At 40.4% G+C, this 16074-nt stretch overlaps 1 protein-coding gene across 1 annotated transcript in view; it reads right to left on the reverse strand.

Moving 5' to 3' along the window:
- Positions 1-16074, reverse strand: part of Col4a6 (collagen type IV alpha 6 chain) — a 299929-nt gene that overhangs the window by 70599 nt on the left and 213256 nt on the right. Inside the window, exon 4 of the mRNA XM_034485264.2 lies at positions 420-554. Coding sequence (XP_034341155.1) covers positions 420-554 — 135 coding nt within the window. The remainder of the gene's footprint in view (positions 1-419; positions 555-16074) is intronic.

Genomic DNA, 16074 nt, shown 5'->3' on the forward strand with positions numbered 1-16074 from the left:
TGGCCTGATACCTATTAAGTAGGTCAGGCTGCCCTTGAACTGTGTGTGGCAATCCTGCTTCTTCCCCTTGAGTTCTAGGATTACAGATGTGCATCACCATGCCCAGGTAGTGTCTCTCTCTCTCTCTCTCTCTCTCTCTCTCTCTCTCTCTCTCTCTCTCTCTCTCTCTCTCTCTCTCATTCTCTCTCTCTCTCTCATTCTTGTTTGCTTCATCGTTTTATTTTATTGGTGTATACCCATTGTACATAGTATTATATTTCTAAAGACACTCACACAAGGACATACTGTACTTTGGCTCAGCTCTTCTTAAAGTATGTGCCCTGGCACCAAAATATTTAGGAGCAACAGTATTCCCCTGAGAACTGAGAGTGAACATTTGATGTTGGTCCTTCCACCTTTGCATCAAAGATGCTCCTTACCTTATCTCCTTTTGATCCATATGGTCCCAGAGGGCCTGGGGAGCCTCTTTCTCCTTTCAACCCTGATAAACCAGTTGGACCAGAAAACCCTTCAGGACCGGCTGGACCTTGAGTTCCAATTGGTCCAGGGTGCCCCTAAAGATGGACAGAAAGACTGAAAATTAGTCAACAGAAGATTTAACATCAACATTTCCAATTTTCTCATATAGAAAGTATGGGCACCACTTGACTAAATAATTTTGGCTTAGAGATCTGTGAGGCATGCCAACGTTCCAGACAGGGATCAGAAAGGGCTATTTTAGGGGCTGTTAAGCTTATTTGGATAGAACACATTTTATAAGCACATTTAATAAGATTCATGTGCACCAAGATCCTTCAACTTTGTACTTCTTAGGAGATTAGTTATTCAGGCTGGATAATACTGTCCTCTTCCTAGTTAATGCCAGGCCATCCATCAGATTGTCAAAATAGTGAAAGAACAGAACACTGGAGAGCATCATGGCATTTTATAAGTCACATCCAAGTGGCCAACCACATGCTTGCACTTAAGTTCAGAAGTGGCCATGTCTAAAGAATGCTGCCCCAGGGGGGCAAAGAACAGTGACCACTGAAACTGCCTAACTCTTCAAAGTACATCTTTGTCAGCTGATCCCAGGACCCCATCATTATATCTGGCGACAATACTTACAGGGACCCCCCCCCCACACACACACTCATTTTTTCACTTTTCTTTCCTATCTTTCTTTCAACCCCTCCCTCTATTTGTACTGCACCCAATGTGTAAAGTACAAGGAGCCTGAGAAGATCTATTAAGTATCAATTATGATAGCAGGAGTGAGCAGCCTGAAGATTTTGAATGCCTTGGTTATAAAATGTCTGTAATAATTAAGTCTGAGAGTTCCGGCTGACATTTAAAAGCCAGAGACTGAGAATTAACCCCAGTAGGTACAAAGCAGATAGCCTGGATTATCCTTTAGAACAAATCCCAATAGGGACTTTTTCTTCTTCTTCTTCTTTTTTGGCTGAAAAGTGAAAACCATTAGCCATTACCTATCTGAGAACCTGGTATCTGGTAGAAATCGCATTTGCAAAAGTGCTTCCAGTCCCACCTCCCTGCCTCTTTACTGACTGCCCATAATTTCCTAAAAACTCAGTAAAAACTCTGCAAAAGCCCACTGAGATGCCCTTTTCAAGCACCTTCAAGATTTGCACTTTAAAAGGCTGAAAACAGCGCTTTAAACACAGTGTTTAGAGTTATGTTCTGGTAATACTTGTACCCACCAGCTGTGCTGGTCCTTTGGGATATAATTTGCAGTGTCAATCAGTCCCATGAAGACCTAGAGGTCATGCAAAGAAGTGAAAGATGTTCTATCGAATGAGATGCAACTCTCTGCACTGCCAACTATCACTCAAAAGTTTCCCATTCAAATGGGGCAGACAGCAAGCAAGCACTTCAGGCACACCATGGAAAGGCCGCCTGTGGAGGACAACACCTGACCCGTGGCTGGGGGGAATCATGGCTACTTGGGAAGGCCAAGTGAACTCCAGCTAGAATGGGCCTGGAGAGTTAGGCAGGAAAACTGAAGGTGTGTTGTGGTCAGACCTGGAGAAACAGCTGGGTAGAAAGTAGTGTTCAGAGTTGTAACTCATCAGGTGGCATTGTAGAGAACATGTGAGCATCATCAGGACACTGGGGCAGCCTGCGTGAGGCAGGAACAAGGGAAGTAGATAAGAACCAGCTGTTGGAGGAGAGGACTGCTTGGTGGGAGGTTGGGGACATGGTGGACTTGCTGAAGCTACTCACAGAGAAGATCCAGTCAGACCACAGAATGTTTGGTCCAAATATCAGACCCACCAAAGGGGTTCTTCCATAAAGGGTAGATAGACATCATAAATTGCTTGACAGTTACTAAGAGAGTGGGTTGTCATGTGACCCAGTTCTCATTCTGCTTGTACTGCTGTGGGAGTTCAAGCAGTGTCCAGTGTGAGCTCACAGGCTGGCATCATCCACATCTGCTCTCTTATATTCCTGAACACAAGCTCGCCAGCGTGGGTACACTAGGAACCTTAGGCTTGCGAAATGCTAAGATGGCCGTAATAGAATTCTGAGTTAGTCTGCAGGGGATGGTTCAGAAAACTGCTTCCTTTCTCTTGTCTGAGTGATCACGCTAAATTTACCAGAAAGTTACGTGTAAGTCACCTAAAGAACTCATGAGATTAAAAAAAACAAAGTTCGTAAGGGGCTTTTGGGAAGGTAGTCCCTTGGAGAAACAAAGATGCTGGGGGCTGGCCTCAGGTCGTTTAGGTTGGTTGGATATGTCAGCAGCCCAGAAGGAAACCTCTCAGACTGACTGCAGCTCAGGGCCTTGTCTGGAAGGTGTCTGGAGGCTTATCTTGAATTGCCTCCCCAGCGTTGTGCCAAGGCCTTGGAGTGCTGAAGACAAGAAATCTTGCCATCCACAGAAATCCTTTCACACAGTGGCACAGAACACCCGGGAACAGATGAAGGAAGCCATGATAAAAGGAGGCGTGTGTTGATCTGTGTTTACCATTGCTTTGGTTTTCACTCACCCTCATCTCCAGTGCAGAGTTTCAGTGTGGAACTTAAGCTTTATACTGAGTCACTGATAGACTGCATTATATTTTGTTTTGTTTTTCCTGCAGATGCGCTCTATGGCAGTTTTCCTTATGGCCAGCAGAGGACAGTGTGAGCACACAGAGACTACAGATAAACAGGTGGGTGGGTGGGCCTTTCTCGCACAGAGAAAGAGAAATCAAACCAGTGTCAAAGAAGTCACAGAATGTTCAAGCAGGGAGAGGCCCTTGGAGACTATTTAGCACAGGGTTTATTTTGTACTGGGTGGAGGAGGCTGAGTGAAAAGGAAGGGTTTTTGTTGTTGTTGTTGTTTTTGGTTGTTTTTTTTTTTGTCACATAGCTGGTAGCAACAGCATGAGACTATATTGTCTTTTGGTGCTAGACCCTGTTTGTCTGTCTGTGGCAGATGTCCTAGGGGGTCATTTAGGCTGTCTCCCTCTCACCCTGGAGCCTCCTCTGGGACTGTTCCCATCAGTAGGCTGCAGCAGCCAGATGCTCACTCATCATTTCTCTCTCTAACTCTGATCACAGACCCAATCTGAAGCGCCATCACTGTTTGGATGGCTCACAGAATTTCAATGGGCTTGGACTAATGCCATGCCCTGATACATGTCATTTATTTTGGCAGATGGATCCATCCAGGGCAGAAGGGACTCCTCTACGTTGTTCCAACAAGCTCTCCTGCCTCCATCTGCTCAAAATTTTTTAATGTGCACAGCAGGACTTAATTCTCTAGGGTTCGGAACTGTGCCCGAGGCCAGGGACTACAGGTCTACAACCACAGCTCAAGCTGCCTATCTCTTCATGATCATGGTGGTTTGGAGTCAGTGTGTAATATAAGGTTACATTTGATTAGAACCATACAACTAGGGTAATGGACCCATTAATGGAGGTACCTATAACATAGTAGAAATATGCGCAAACAGCATCTAAGAATCTTAGAAGTACATACCTGAAACTAGATGGGATGGCAAAATTGATGGAAGAATCTGACTGCATAATTTGCTGTGTTTCTGCCTTATTATCCCTCCCTCAAGATTCCAGTGGTCCTCTCTCATAAAATTAAAATGTGTTCCTAAGAATCTGAAACTCATTCCCACTGAGGCATGAATGATTGACAACTTTCAGGTTTACTTTTCCCAAGGGGAGCCTTGTCCTTTAATGGAGAACAAAACGTTAGGCCAGGGATGCAAGTGATATTTACAAAGCAGGGAAAGGAAGAGGGCAGCTTTCTTCTTCCTTTTTTTTTTTTTTTAAAGATCATCCTGGTTTTAATTGTTTTTTATTAGATATTTTATTTATTTACATTTCAGATGCCATCCCTTTCCCCCATTTCCCATCCCTAGAACTCCCCCATCCCATTCCCCCTCCTCCTTTTTTGCTTTTATATCATTTTAATTAAATACATGTATTAAGGTCAGTTCTAGGTTGAAGGTCATCAATAGATGCAAATAGTCAAGGATCAAGCAAGACAATAAACACAAGTAGTCAAAGAACAAGCAAGGCAATAAACAAAATTCTGTGAACACTCCCATGATCACTGTTTCTAAGGGCTTATCAGGATGACCAAAATATTGAGCCTACTTCCCTGTCCTAGCCCAAAGTCATTTTCATATATGAAGCCTACTTCCTTGTTCTAGCCTAAAATTTAGATTCCTGCCTGAAATTACTTCTTTGTTCTGGTCTAATGTCAGATTCCTGTCTGAAGCCCATTTCCTTGTCCTTGGCCAATGTCCTATTCCTGTTAAGCAGCCCATTTCCTTGTCCTTGGCCCATGTCAGATTCTTGCCAAGCAGCCCCAAAAGCTTCCCGCTTCTCCCCTGTTTTTATTTCACAAACAAGACTGAGCCTGTCTTAGGTCTTTCTGACAGGAATGCCTTCCTTACCCATCGTGGAATATGCATTATCAAAAGCAATACATTCCTGTTTTAGGTTGGTAAGGCTCTGTGTAGAATCTTACCTGTCCTTGACTTGCCAGCCTGTTAATTTAATAACTGTCTGAAGGTCCATTTTCAGGTTCAAGTCATGTACTTTGGCTGCCAACATGTTGATGTTGTTAAAGACAAGCTTTCACACAATGGGCAGGAATAAAAGTATTCCCAGGCTGAAAGAGGCTAGTATGATCAAGCTATATATGCCATTCTTGAAGCTTGACCAAAAAAAGAAATACTGACCTCAGGCCATGGGGTAATTTTATCAGCAGTCTTTTTGAGGATCTAGCTGTATACTAGGAGGTGGTGAGGTGTGGCAGCACTGTTATGTGGCCCTGGACTCAGAGGTCCACACAACCACTTTAGCTGTAGTCTTAGGCAAGTTTCTTACCTATTTTGAGTATCAAAGGTTTGGGCATGATACCCACTATTGTGTAGGATTGTTGTTAGCATTTAAGTGAGTCAATGCTTATAAAATATTCCTGGTAAGAGAACAAAAAACATCAATTCCCTTTTCTCTTTAGGTATCATTCTGATAGAGTGGGGGCAGTTAGGACTGAATAATTCATGCTTATCAACCTGAAGTTTAAGTGAGAGATGCATGGATGTTATTGAGAAGCCTTTGCAGGGGCTGTCAGAGGATGGAGTATATATACTGACAACCCACATTTGTGAGACCAGTTTTCCATTCCTTATAGATTATGACCTAGTTCTCCCAGACTCTGGGGTTCTCAGTGCTCATACTTTATTCTAAAGCAACACAGGCTACATTTTAACCTCCCCCCCCCCCCCAGTATGGACCTCTAGCTAGACTTCCCCTCTGAATGTGCCATAAGCCTACAGCCAGTGCTTTGGCTGTTCCCTGCACTATGATCTTCCAATTCAACTCTAACAAGAGCTTATTGGTTTATTGTTGTCTCTGCAATCCCATCCTCCAATCCTCTCCATATAACTTCCATTCTCACATCCAACTTTAAATATAAGTCAAACATATGTGCTTGTCTATATCCTGATAATCTTATGTTAGGACTTCCTCATCTCTCCCCTATGTGTGGTGTTTCCACATTAGCTTATCATCCTCAGTCTTGTTTTGTTCTTTCTTAACATCCTGACACATTGCATTTATATGTGAATTTAGTTGTCCTGGCTATTTCCTATGTATACTCCAGATTCTAGCAAAGATACAAATTTCTTCATGATGCTCTCCATGATTAGTCCCATCCCACAACATGGTTAGGTTATGTGTTACATATTATACATTATATGTAAATACCCCTTGTTAAAGATAGAATGAGCTCCTTGAGACTCATGCCATACTTCCCATAGTCTTGTCTATTTGTTTATCTCAGTGCTTGGCAATAAATGTTTGCTGAATGGATGGAAAAATTAATGAATGAATATACATACTGAGAAACCAGTAGCTCAGAAAGGATGGTATCTTCTTGGGAAGTCTACACAGTTGCAAGAGAGTGCAATGAAGAAAGAACTTCTCATAGGAGCACAGGAAATAGATCTGTATACAACTCTGGAATTACCCAGTTCAGTGTTGAGAAAGAGAGAATTGCCTAAGTTCAACCAATATCAACTGTAGACATTTGGAAACACAGTATTGTGATATCTTTTAGAGGTAGAGTTTTTTTTCTATATGTGATGACTATATCATGAGTAATCTCTGTATTCTGAGTTTTAAGTAGAATGATTTTGTTTCCTATATTGATTGGTTGCTGCTTCCACAACAGTGAATTTATTCATTGCCTACCATATGCCAGGCATTTGGATGAAGATGATGTGTAATAAACAGGTTTTGCATTTGTGGTACTTATAATTTTGTAACTTGAAAACAATTGTGCATGACCCACCACCAAACTGATTCAACAGTTTTCGTCTTGGGCAAAGTTCTGAACTAGACAGGTATGTATCTATGTTTGGCTAATGAAATGGTAATCCATAAGAAAACATACCACATGACCCACCTGCTTCCTGGAAATGAGCAAGCTCATCATAAGAAGTAGTTGGGGATAAAGTTGTATGCAATAAACTTTAAAACTTGTATTGCATGAGTGCCAGAGGAATTCAGAGATGTGTGGTCCAGCACGAGGTTAGAGACATAAAGAAAGGGTTGATAATATGGTAGCCAATGTATTCCAAATATAGAGAACAACGTGTTTGTGGAAATTAGCAAATCAACTTTTGTGAGCAAGAGCCAGACTTAGCTTGAGCAAAGTGAGAAAGGAAAAAGATGCAGACAACTTTGGGTCTTAAGAGGTTTACTATGGTCCATAATCTACATTTTAATCTTTACATTGTCTCCCAATGTAAGGATTTAGAGTTTAGAGAGACAGCCTGGCATAGTAGCTAAGGGGACAACGATTCTGAATAAAAAGTCCCAGAGGATTCACATCCCCTCTTCATCATTGGAGGATAATGGCACAAAGGATGACCTGATTTTACTCATTTTCATATCAAATAGAGATAAGTTAGTATCTCCTTCACAGGGTATTTACAGATCTTATGCAAATTAATTAGTGAAACCCATGGTTCTTACTCCTTAGCATGCAGCAGATTCACCAGAATGTAGTGATAAAAGACAGACAACCACACCCGACCCTCCATTTCAGACTAGTTAGGTGAGGCTAAAAAAAAATGTGTATTTAATAAATTCCCAGGTGGTGCTCATGCTATTGGAATGATGACCACAGTGCTGAATCCCTGCTGAAGATAATTCTGCATGGTACCTAGAAGAATAATTGTGCAATAAAAATTATTAGCATATTGCTATTCCTTAATAGACAATGGCTTGTGAAGATCAGGAGTTCAAAATTTCAGCAAGTCCCCCAGAATTCTTTGATTCCTATGGCTCAATGCACTTCCACTTTTTTTTTTTATCTTTTTGCCACAAGAGTAAGTGAAGTGTATGGGCAGCAGAGCTAGAGATGGAACATTGGTGTTGTGACCTCCGTGGCCTGTATTAGATTCTTAGGACTGAAGATGGGGAGAAGGCAGCATTGAGCAATGTTTCAGAGAGTAAAGGTGACAAAGATTTTGTGCTAGACTCGACTTGTTGAGTAAAACTGAGGGAGGTGCAAAGGTTGATTACCACATTACTTGATAGGGCCTCTGAGGGATCTCCAAATTGACTTGAGGAGACAGAGACCCTGTGGTGGGAGATGAGGTGTTCCTGTTTGGACCATTTGTACTTGAGAAGTCTTGGAATCTCTGAGTTGAGGGCCAGCAATTGCTTTTGCACTAGCCTGGAAGGTTTGAAAAGGCAAGGGATGCTGCAGCATCTTTGCAGTATCTAGGGTGTGGCACACACTAAGAACAAAATTGGAGAAGAAAAGCCTAACTGTGAAATAAATGAAAATAGAGAATTAAATGTGTACATAGTTTTATTTTAAATGTTCCTCCAACTCTTATTAACTAGGGGCAAATGAGATTGAATAATTATTGCTATCCTGGAAAGGCCCCTGGAGCTCCCTAGGAGCAGAGTATAAAAATCCCTGAGTTCCAATGCAGGAAGGAGGTGGCTTGGATTCCACAAATCATCCTTAATTTATAACTGTAATTCTTATTCTTATTTTAGTTATAGGGTATGAGTTTGGGGGATGAAAAACATGACAGAATCTGGCTAAAATAGACTAGCCATATAATTATGATAAGGCAGATATTAATGAATATATGTTCAAGAGCAGAAATATTTAAGGGAATTTCAGAACAGCAATTTTCTTTCTGCCCTTCCTCTGAGTCATCAGAACACTTTTGTGATGCAGGCTGTGAGCACTAAGCAGAAAAACAGTAAGCCAATGGGCCTTAAAGTCCCATAGCTATTCAGTGATAGAGCTAGTGTTAGGGCTTTCCAATCAAGTCCTTTATTGGAACAAATTGAGATGAGAAGAGTCAGGGCCTGTTAACATTGTTTTCCAAGTAACAGAATTAAAGGAGTACCCCTGTGGTGGAAGGATGTTGGTAGTATTTGGCAGCTAAAGTGTTTAGTTGGGCATGGTAGTGTACAACTGTAATCTTAGCACTTGAAAGGGGGAGGCAGGAGGATCAGGTTCAAGGATATCCTTGGCTACACAGGTAATGTAGTGTGAGGCCAATGTGGTCTGCAAGAGACCCCAACTCAAACAAATAAACAGACAAAACAATAAAAGTATTAAAAACCCAAACAGTAACAGCATAAACAAAAACCTCCTTATATAGATATACAGAATTTTGTCATCCACAAAGTTCTATTTTGATTTGATAATATCAACATCATCCACATTTTGCCAGCCAGTAATAGGAATAACCCTTCCTATCCAAAGAAATAACTATACAAAGATTTTGTAGATAGACAGTGATGGGCATTTATCAAAGAGTGAATCTCCCAGATTGTCTGTGTCACTGCAAACGAAGAGGTATCAGAATCTGGCTCTCAAAGCATAGATGGAAACACTTCTTTTCTAGTTCTTCAGCTGCAATCAGTGTTTGAAACAGCTAGCACTGCCTGGCATGAAGGCATGCATCTACAAGTTTTGTTTACAGACACACACACACATACACTCCCATTCCATTGGCTGTTGTCAGCATGTTGAAATGTTGGCAAAGACAAATCCCAGAATGATAAATTTAACTCTTGCTAGGCAACTCTTTCCATCAATACTCTCAGTTTCCTTTCCAAATGTAATGATAATTTTCTTTCCCCACTTTTCTCCATTGAACAATGCTCTGAATACAGAAATAAAACCCACAGTAAGAGCTATTCAGGAAAGAAAATGTTAAAGAAAATGTTAATGTTTTTATTGATATGAAAGACATTTACATCACTCCACCCAAAATTTTTCACTGGAACAAGAACTAAGAAGCACAAGTGTACCAGTAGAATTAATAAAGTCAGAAATTGTACCTCAGGCAATGACACTACCTAAGTGTCATAAATTTAAATCATTTCTTCTGTTCTAAAATCATAATGTCCTCTTTAATAAGACTATGGCTGATGGATAGTTTATAAAACTCGAGTAGGCATATTTTGATGTTCTAAGTGTCCCAATGGTCGCATGTTAATTTAATGGGGGATGAGGGAATTTAGACATAATCTGTTTATTTTATAATGGGAATATTTAGTTTTTAAATGTCAAACTTTCCTTTGTCCATGGGCAATGTCTGGATAGAGGTGAATGGTTTGATGAATCTGCAGGTCTATCTTCCCCACGACCAGTTCTTAAATTGGTATCAGGAATCAAAGCAGAACCATCTTTCCTATAATGGGACATTGCAAAAACCAATAAATCAAACAAAATTGTAAATATGAGCGATATTTGATCATATAAATAGAATCAAAATAAACACATCTGCAAGTATTACAAAGGGCTGAATGAGCCTGCCCATTCCTTGGAATGGATACATAGTCTATGCAGAGTCCCAGTGTGTATGAGAAAATACATATGGCTCCATTTGGCATGAATTTAACCTATAACCAGTACATTTGTTGCAAAGACATGGATTACTTAATTTGTTATAAGTTTCTTTTCTTGCTTAGAGTTCAGAAGAATACCTCAAGAATGATTGTGCAGGCCTGTTTACAACTAAAATGCTTGCCAGCAAACATGCGTTGCTGTTTCTTCTGCTTCTCTGAAAATCTTCCCATTTTAAAAACATGAGTTTTGTGTTTAAGTCCCCACTCACAATTTTTTTTTTTTTTTGCTGTATGATTTGGAGAAAGGAGATTAATCTCTAGGCCTCTGTCTTCTCATCAACAAAACGGGGTTATATTATCTGTCCTATTTTCTGTGGCGCTTTGAGCATCTGGAGCGACACAGTGAAAAGGAGCTATGCATTCATTCCATTTGCAAAGCTTTGCTTTGGGGGCAAAAGAGAATAAGTAAAGTCCAATTTCAAAACAAAATTCTCATTTATTGGACTCCTAAGGCAATAAGGCCTTAAATGAGTAAAGATTCACGAGGAAGAGTTTTCAGCAGGAAAAGATTGAATGAAACAAGGAGCAGAATTTAAAGCAGTGAAAGGCAGGGACAAATGATCCGGCACAGGATTCTCATTATAGTTTTAAAGTGATTAGACTTAGTGCTAAAATATGTGGCTTATTTTTAAATATACAGTTTAATTACAAGTGAGAGCCAATGTTTTTTTCTTTCAGTTTTTCTATCAAAACACCATGGTTCTTTAATGAAAATCACAGCAGAATATAACCTGCCAGACATTCACTTTAGAGCAATTTTTTTGCTGTAGTGTGTCTCTTCCATTAGCTAAGGGATACTTGCAGCATTTTTCGCTGACAATAAATTATTCTTCATTGCTATACTACACAGTCTTTGGTCTCATACTGAGTGGTATGAGATGATTGCATCTGGACCGAGGTTGGCTTCCTACATTTTCTTGAGAGACTCCTTCATGTTGAGAGGTAACAGACAGCAACTAACTGCTGCTTCTTAAACAGGAGTATGGTAGAATCAAAGAAATTCTCTACCACAACTCACTTATTAAAGAACTCAGAGATCTCTCAGGGAGAAAAGCATGAAAAGGGTATATTCACATAATCCTAGTGTAGTTCTCACACAAATGAACACCCTGTATTCTTTTAGAACTAGAGCAGTATTCATATCCATACTCATGCAGATGAAAAGATACATGTTCTAATCCCAAAACATATATACCCATGGGCGTCTGCTAATGCAGTAAGAGCGGTGGTACTCTGACTTAGTTTACATTATTACACTCCAGTCAGCAGTGAATTGCTTTGTTTATTTTATTTTGTTTGTAAAGAAAAAATGTTTTGTTTGTTTGTTATTTTACATCCTGACCACAGTTCCCCCCTCTCCTCTTCTCCCAGTCCCTCCTGCCCCAACTCCCCTCTCTCCACTGTTCCCTATCTACTCCTCCCCTCCTGTTTCTGTTCAGAGAAGGGCAGGCCTCCTATAGATACCAACCAAATATAACCATATCAAGTTGCAGTAAGACTAGGTACCTCCCTCCTTGTGGTAAGGCTAAAAAAAGGCAATGCCATATGAGGAGTGTCCCTAAAGTGGGCATAAGAATAGATGTGAATTTAAAAAAACTGTGATGATTTACAGCTCTCCTTATCTTCTCTCCCTCCTACTATATACAGTCATTCCTATGGAGTAGTAAAACTATCCAGATAGACATACCTAGGCCAAAGAAGAGACAGGAGTAGGGATGGGGTCTGGAGGGAAAAGACTTCACATTTCTGATTTATTTTCACTTTACATGCTGGGCAGTTGGAATCAAGTTCTGAATGCACAAGGAAGATAAGCCAGAAGCTACAGTAGATGTGGTATGGATGACAAATAGAAGCTCCAAGCTATTTGTGGCATTGCAACTAAAAGCTACACATCTGTATTGGAGAAGAGTTTCTTTCAGATTTCAAAAAGTGTTTTTCATATCCAGGACTCCATCTAATGATCAAAATGACCCTTTCCTAAGTATAAAGAGAGAAGTAATGAGTCCAAAGGGTTGAATAATGTACCTATGTGTATATCTATATAGCTTATGTTAGCAGAGACATATTTTAGTCCCAACCCAGTGCTCTTTCCACTAATTTTTTATTACATGATGAGTCAATTCTATGCTGACAATTTCCACCAGGAATTCATGCAAAATTCTATCTAAAACCCTGGATGTAAAGCATGTTAAATCTTAAAATTTTTCTTTAGTCTCTCTGGTCACTCAGAGGTACTCTTATTAAATAGCTATGTAGATACACAAAGGACAAAAGAACTCAAATAATCTATTCTGTCCCCTAAGAACTCATCAGTTTATGGATCATCAATTATTGAATCTCTACATGTACAAACCATGATTCTTTATGTTGGTTACAAAAATAGGCCTTTCTCCCAATGTGCTTGTAGCAGTTTGGATGAGAATGGCCCCATCCGTTTGTATATTTAAATGCTTGGTTGTCAGTTGGTGGAACTATTTTGTAAAAAAAATAAGGAGTGTGGCTTTGCTGGAGGTAGTGTGTCATTGGGGGTAAGCTTCAGCGTTTTAAAAGCCCATGACATTCCTAGTTACCTTTTTCTCTTTTCCTTGTGGCTGTGGGTCAGATGTAAGCTCTCAGCTTCTGCTCCAGTACCATGCTTGCCTGACTGGTGCCATATTCCATGCCATGACAGTCATAGACTCTAACTTTTTAATACTGTGAGCATAGCCTTGATTAGATGCTTCCTATCATATGTTGTTTTGTTCATGGTTTCTCATTGCAGCAATATGAAAAGTAACTAAGATATAGATCTTTGTCCAACTCAGAAGAAAGATAAACTATATACACAAAGGCCAAAGCGGGCAGGAGGGATATAATTCTGTGGCCAAGTACTGTTGATTAATTTATCTTGGAAATGTCATCCTTAAGTCCTTTATACTAGAATGTGAAATGAGATATGTAAAGAAAAGACTTAGGACAAGGTTCTTCAGTCCTCTGTACTAGAGAGTCAAAGGTGATTGTGAAGAAGACTCAGGACAAGTATTGGTAACTAAAAAAGACGTGAAGAAAATTGGTTTCAAATTCATCTAATTTTCCCCAGTGACCATGAGAATCTAGGTCAAAGGCAGAGAGAAAGGAAGTGTTGAGCCAAGGGTGACTAGAGTGCAGAGGAAACACTGCAAAGGACATGACAAGAAGGTCACTGAGCAGTGTTAAGACTTGCCAAGAAGCACCAGGAGCTTCACTGACTCTAGAGGAGTGGTTCTTAACCTGTGGGTCTTGGCCCCTTTGAGGGTAGACTGATCCTTTCACAAAATTCCCACATAAGATATTCTGCATATCAAATATTTATATTATAATTCATAACAGCAGAAAATTACAGTTATGAAGTAAGCAAGAAAAATAATTTTGTGGTTGGGGGTTACCACACCAGGAGGAACTGTATCAAAGGGACACAACATTCGAAAGGTTGAGAACCACTGCTCTAGAGTTTGTATATATTTAGGTGTTCTTCAAACAATAGTTGGCAGCCAACAAGGAGACTAGATGAAACAGGTGGTGGGGATTTCCAGAGTTGGGGGATTGTAAGATGTATCAAGAGTCCCAGAGGTGAGAATGAAGGTGAACAGGAGAACAGACTCAAATGGAGGTTTATGGGAACATTTTGGGAATCACTAATATTGGGCCACTAATATTATCACTAATATTCTCTTCTTCTAGAGAAGAGCTAGCAATTCCTGGCCAATGATGATTTGCTAGAAATTTTAGCTTCCCCCAAAAGTGAGAAGTCTGAACTACCCATTGGTATAAGTTATATACAGTATTTTAGTATTTTTGTAGTGAGTCATGAACCAGAGAGAGTACTCTAGAGATGTGTGCCTAGAGAAAATCTACTAGACTGTTATTAATACCGTACCACATCTACCCTTACTGAAGAACTTGATGTTTGGTCTAATAGTACATTGAAAAAGCAATGTTTTTCGCTGCTGTGAAAATAGTAATTCTGACTTCCAGGTCAGGATCAATGTCCCATGTAGCTAGAAAAGCAGCTTTCATGCTTGAGTCTCATCACATAATCATATTTTGTCTGAGTTCTTCATGTTGTGTGTATTCCTGTTTCCACTTGGTCATTGACTTTGGTCAAGATCTTACCATTGCCAACTGTTGACTTAGAGCGGGGAGCAATAAAGACACTTTAAACAATATATTTGTCATCTGGTTCCCAGGTAAAGGAGATCTAGGGGCAATCCATTAACCATTTCAAGAGAACTCAGGAGGGAAATTGTGAAAGGAGGGTGTGGCAGGAAGTAAATGGACTGGAACAGGAAGCAGAAGGCAAAACAGGAAGCAAAACTTGCCAAAGGCCAGGACTTATGAAAGAAAAAGATTACCCAAAGGAGCCTGCACTGGAAGGGTTAACTGGTCAGGAGGCCCCACTAATTTATGCCTGCCCCCATTTTGTCTCTACCTTTTTCATTCTCAGGTTTTATGAGGATTTCAAAAAGCTTCTAGATCTGGTGCTGGCAATCTTTCAGATAAAGTTCACAGAGAATTCTGTACATGTAAGGTACCCCAGTGAAGTCTGCCTCAGCCAAGAGTGGCAACAATTGTCCCCTACAGCTGAGTGAAACACAAACCTCAGGGACCTTCTCCTTACAGGCTTTGAATGCTTCAGATCATTTGGACTCAGAACCAAGCACCTAAATTGCTCCGTTGATTGACAAAGACAGACTGGTTTCAACCAGTCTAAACAAGTGTAGAGGTTGGGTTGATGCTTATTATGAGTCCATCTGGAAGGTAAGACTAGGCCAAGGGGCACAAGGAGAAGAAAGATGTGAACTGAGATACACCAAGGCTAGCTTCCAATGAACTTTTGCCTGGAAGGCTGCTCTATGGCTCTTAGCTCTTAGGAGTCTAATAGAGGAACTACCTTTCCTCTTCTTGTATCTTATTTTCTATTCATCTTTTTGTTTTTTTTTTTTTTTTTTTCGAGACAGGGTTTCTCTGTGTAGCCCTGCCTGTCTTGGAACTCACTCTGTAGACCAGGCTGGCCTCAAACTCAGAAATCCACCTGCCTCTGCCTCCCGAGTGCTGGGATTAAAGGCGTGTGCCACCACTGCCCGGCACTTCTATTCATCTTTAAACATGTTTTTATCTGTTTGGTAGTAAAACCAACTAACCAGCCAACTGACCAACCAACCAACCAACCAACCAACCAAAGAAACAAAACCCTTTCTCCTCATGAGCTACAAAATAATTTCTCTACCACTTTTTGAGAACAAATTATTGGATAGACTAGTCAAAAAGTCCTTGCCTCTGCTTTCCCATTTCCTATTCTTCCAACTCCTGGCACTTTAGATTGACAAACACCTGTATCTTGAGAGTCTTCTTAGGGAAGTAACCAGTGAACATGCTAAGTTCTTAGTTTATATATAGACTTTGTTTGCAGTATTGTTAGTTTTCTTTCTGAAAGCTTGTCTCTGGCTTCCAATGCATTATCCCATGGGCCCTTCAGGTGTTTGTGTTCTCAAAGCCCTTTTCTATGGCCCCTACTATTCTGCTCAATAGATCTTGCCACTCACTTCTGATTTCATTCACCACCTGTAGATCACATACTTATTTGTTTCTCAGGCACTGTCAATTTCCAAGCCCACGTCCACTTCATTCTTACTGGTCTCATTAAGAACCAAT

This window comes from Arvicanthis niloticus, chromosome X, assembly GCF_011762505.2.
Source record: "Arvicanthis niloticus isolate mArvNil1 chromosome X, mArvNil1.pat.X, whole genome shotgun sequence".
In the NCBI taxonomy this organism is placed as follows: Eukaryota; Metazoa; Chordata; class Mammalia; order Rodentia; family Muridae; genus Arvicanthis; species Arvicanthis niloticus.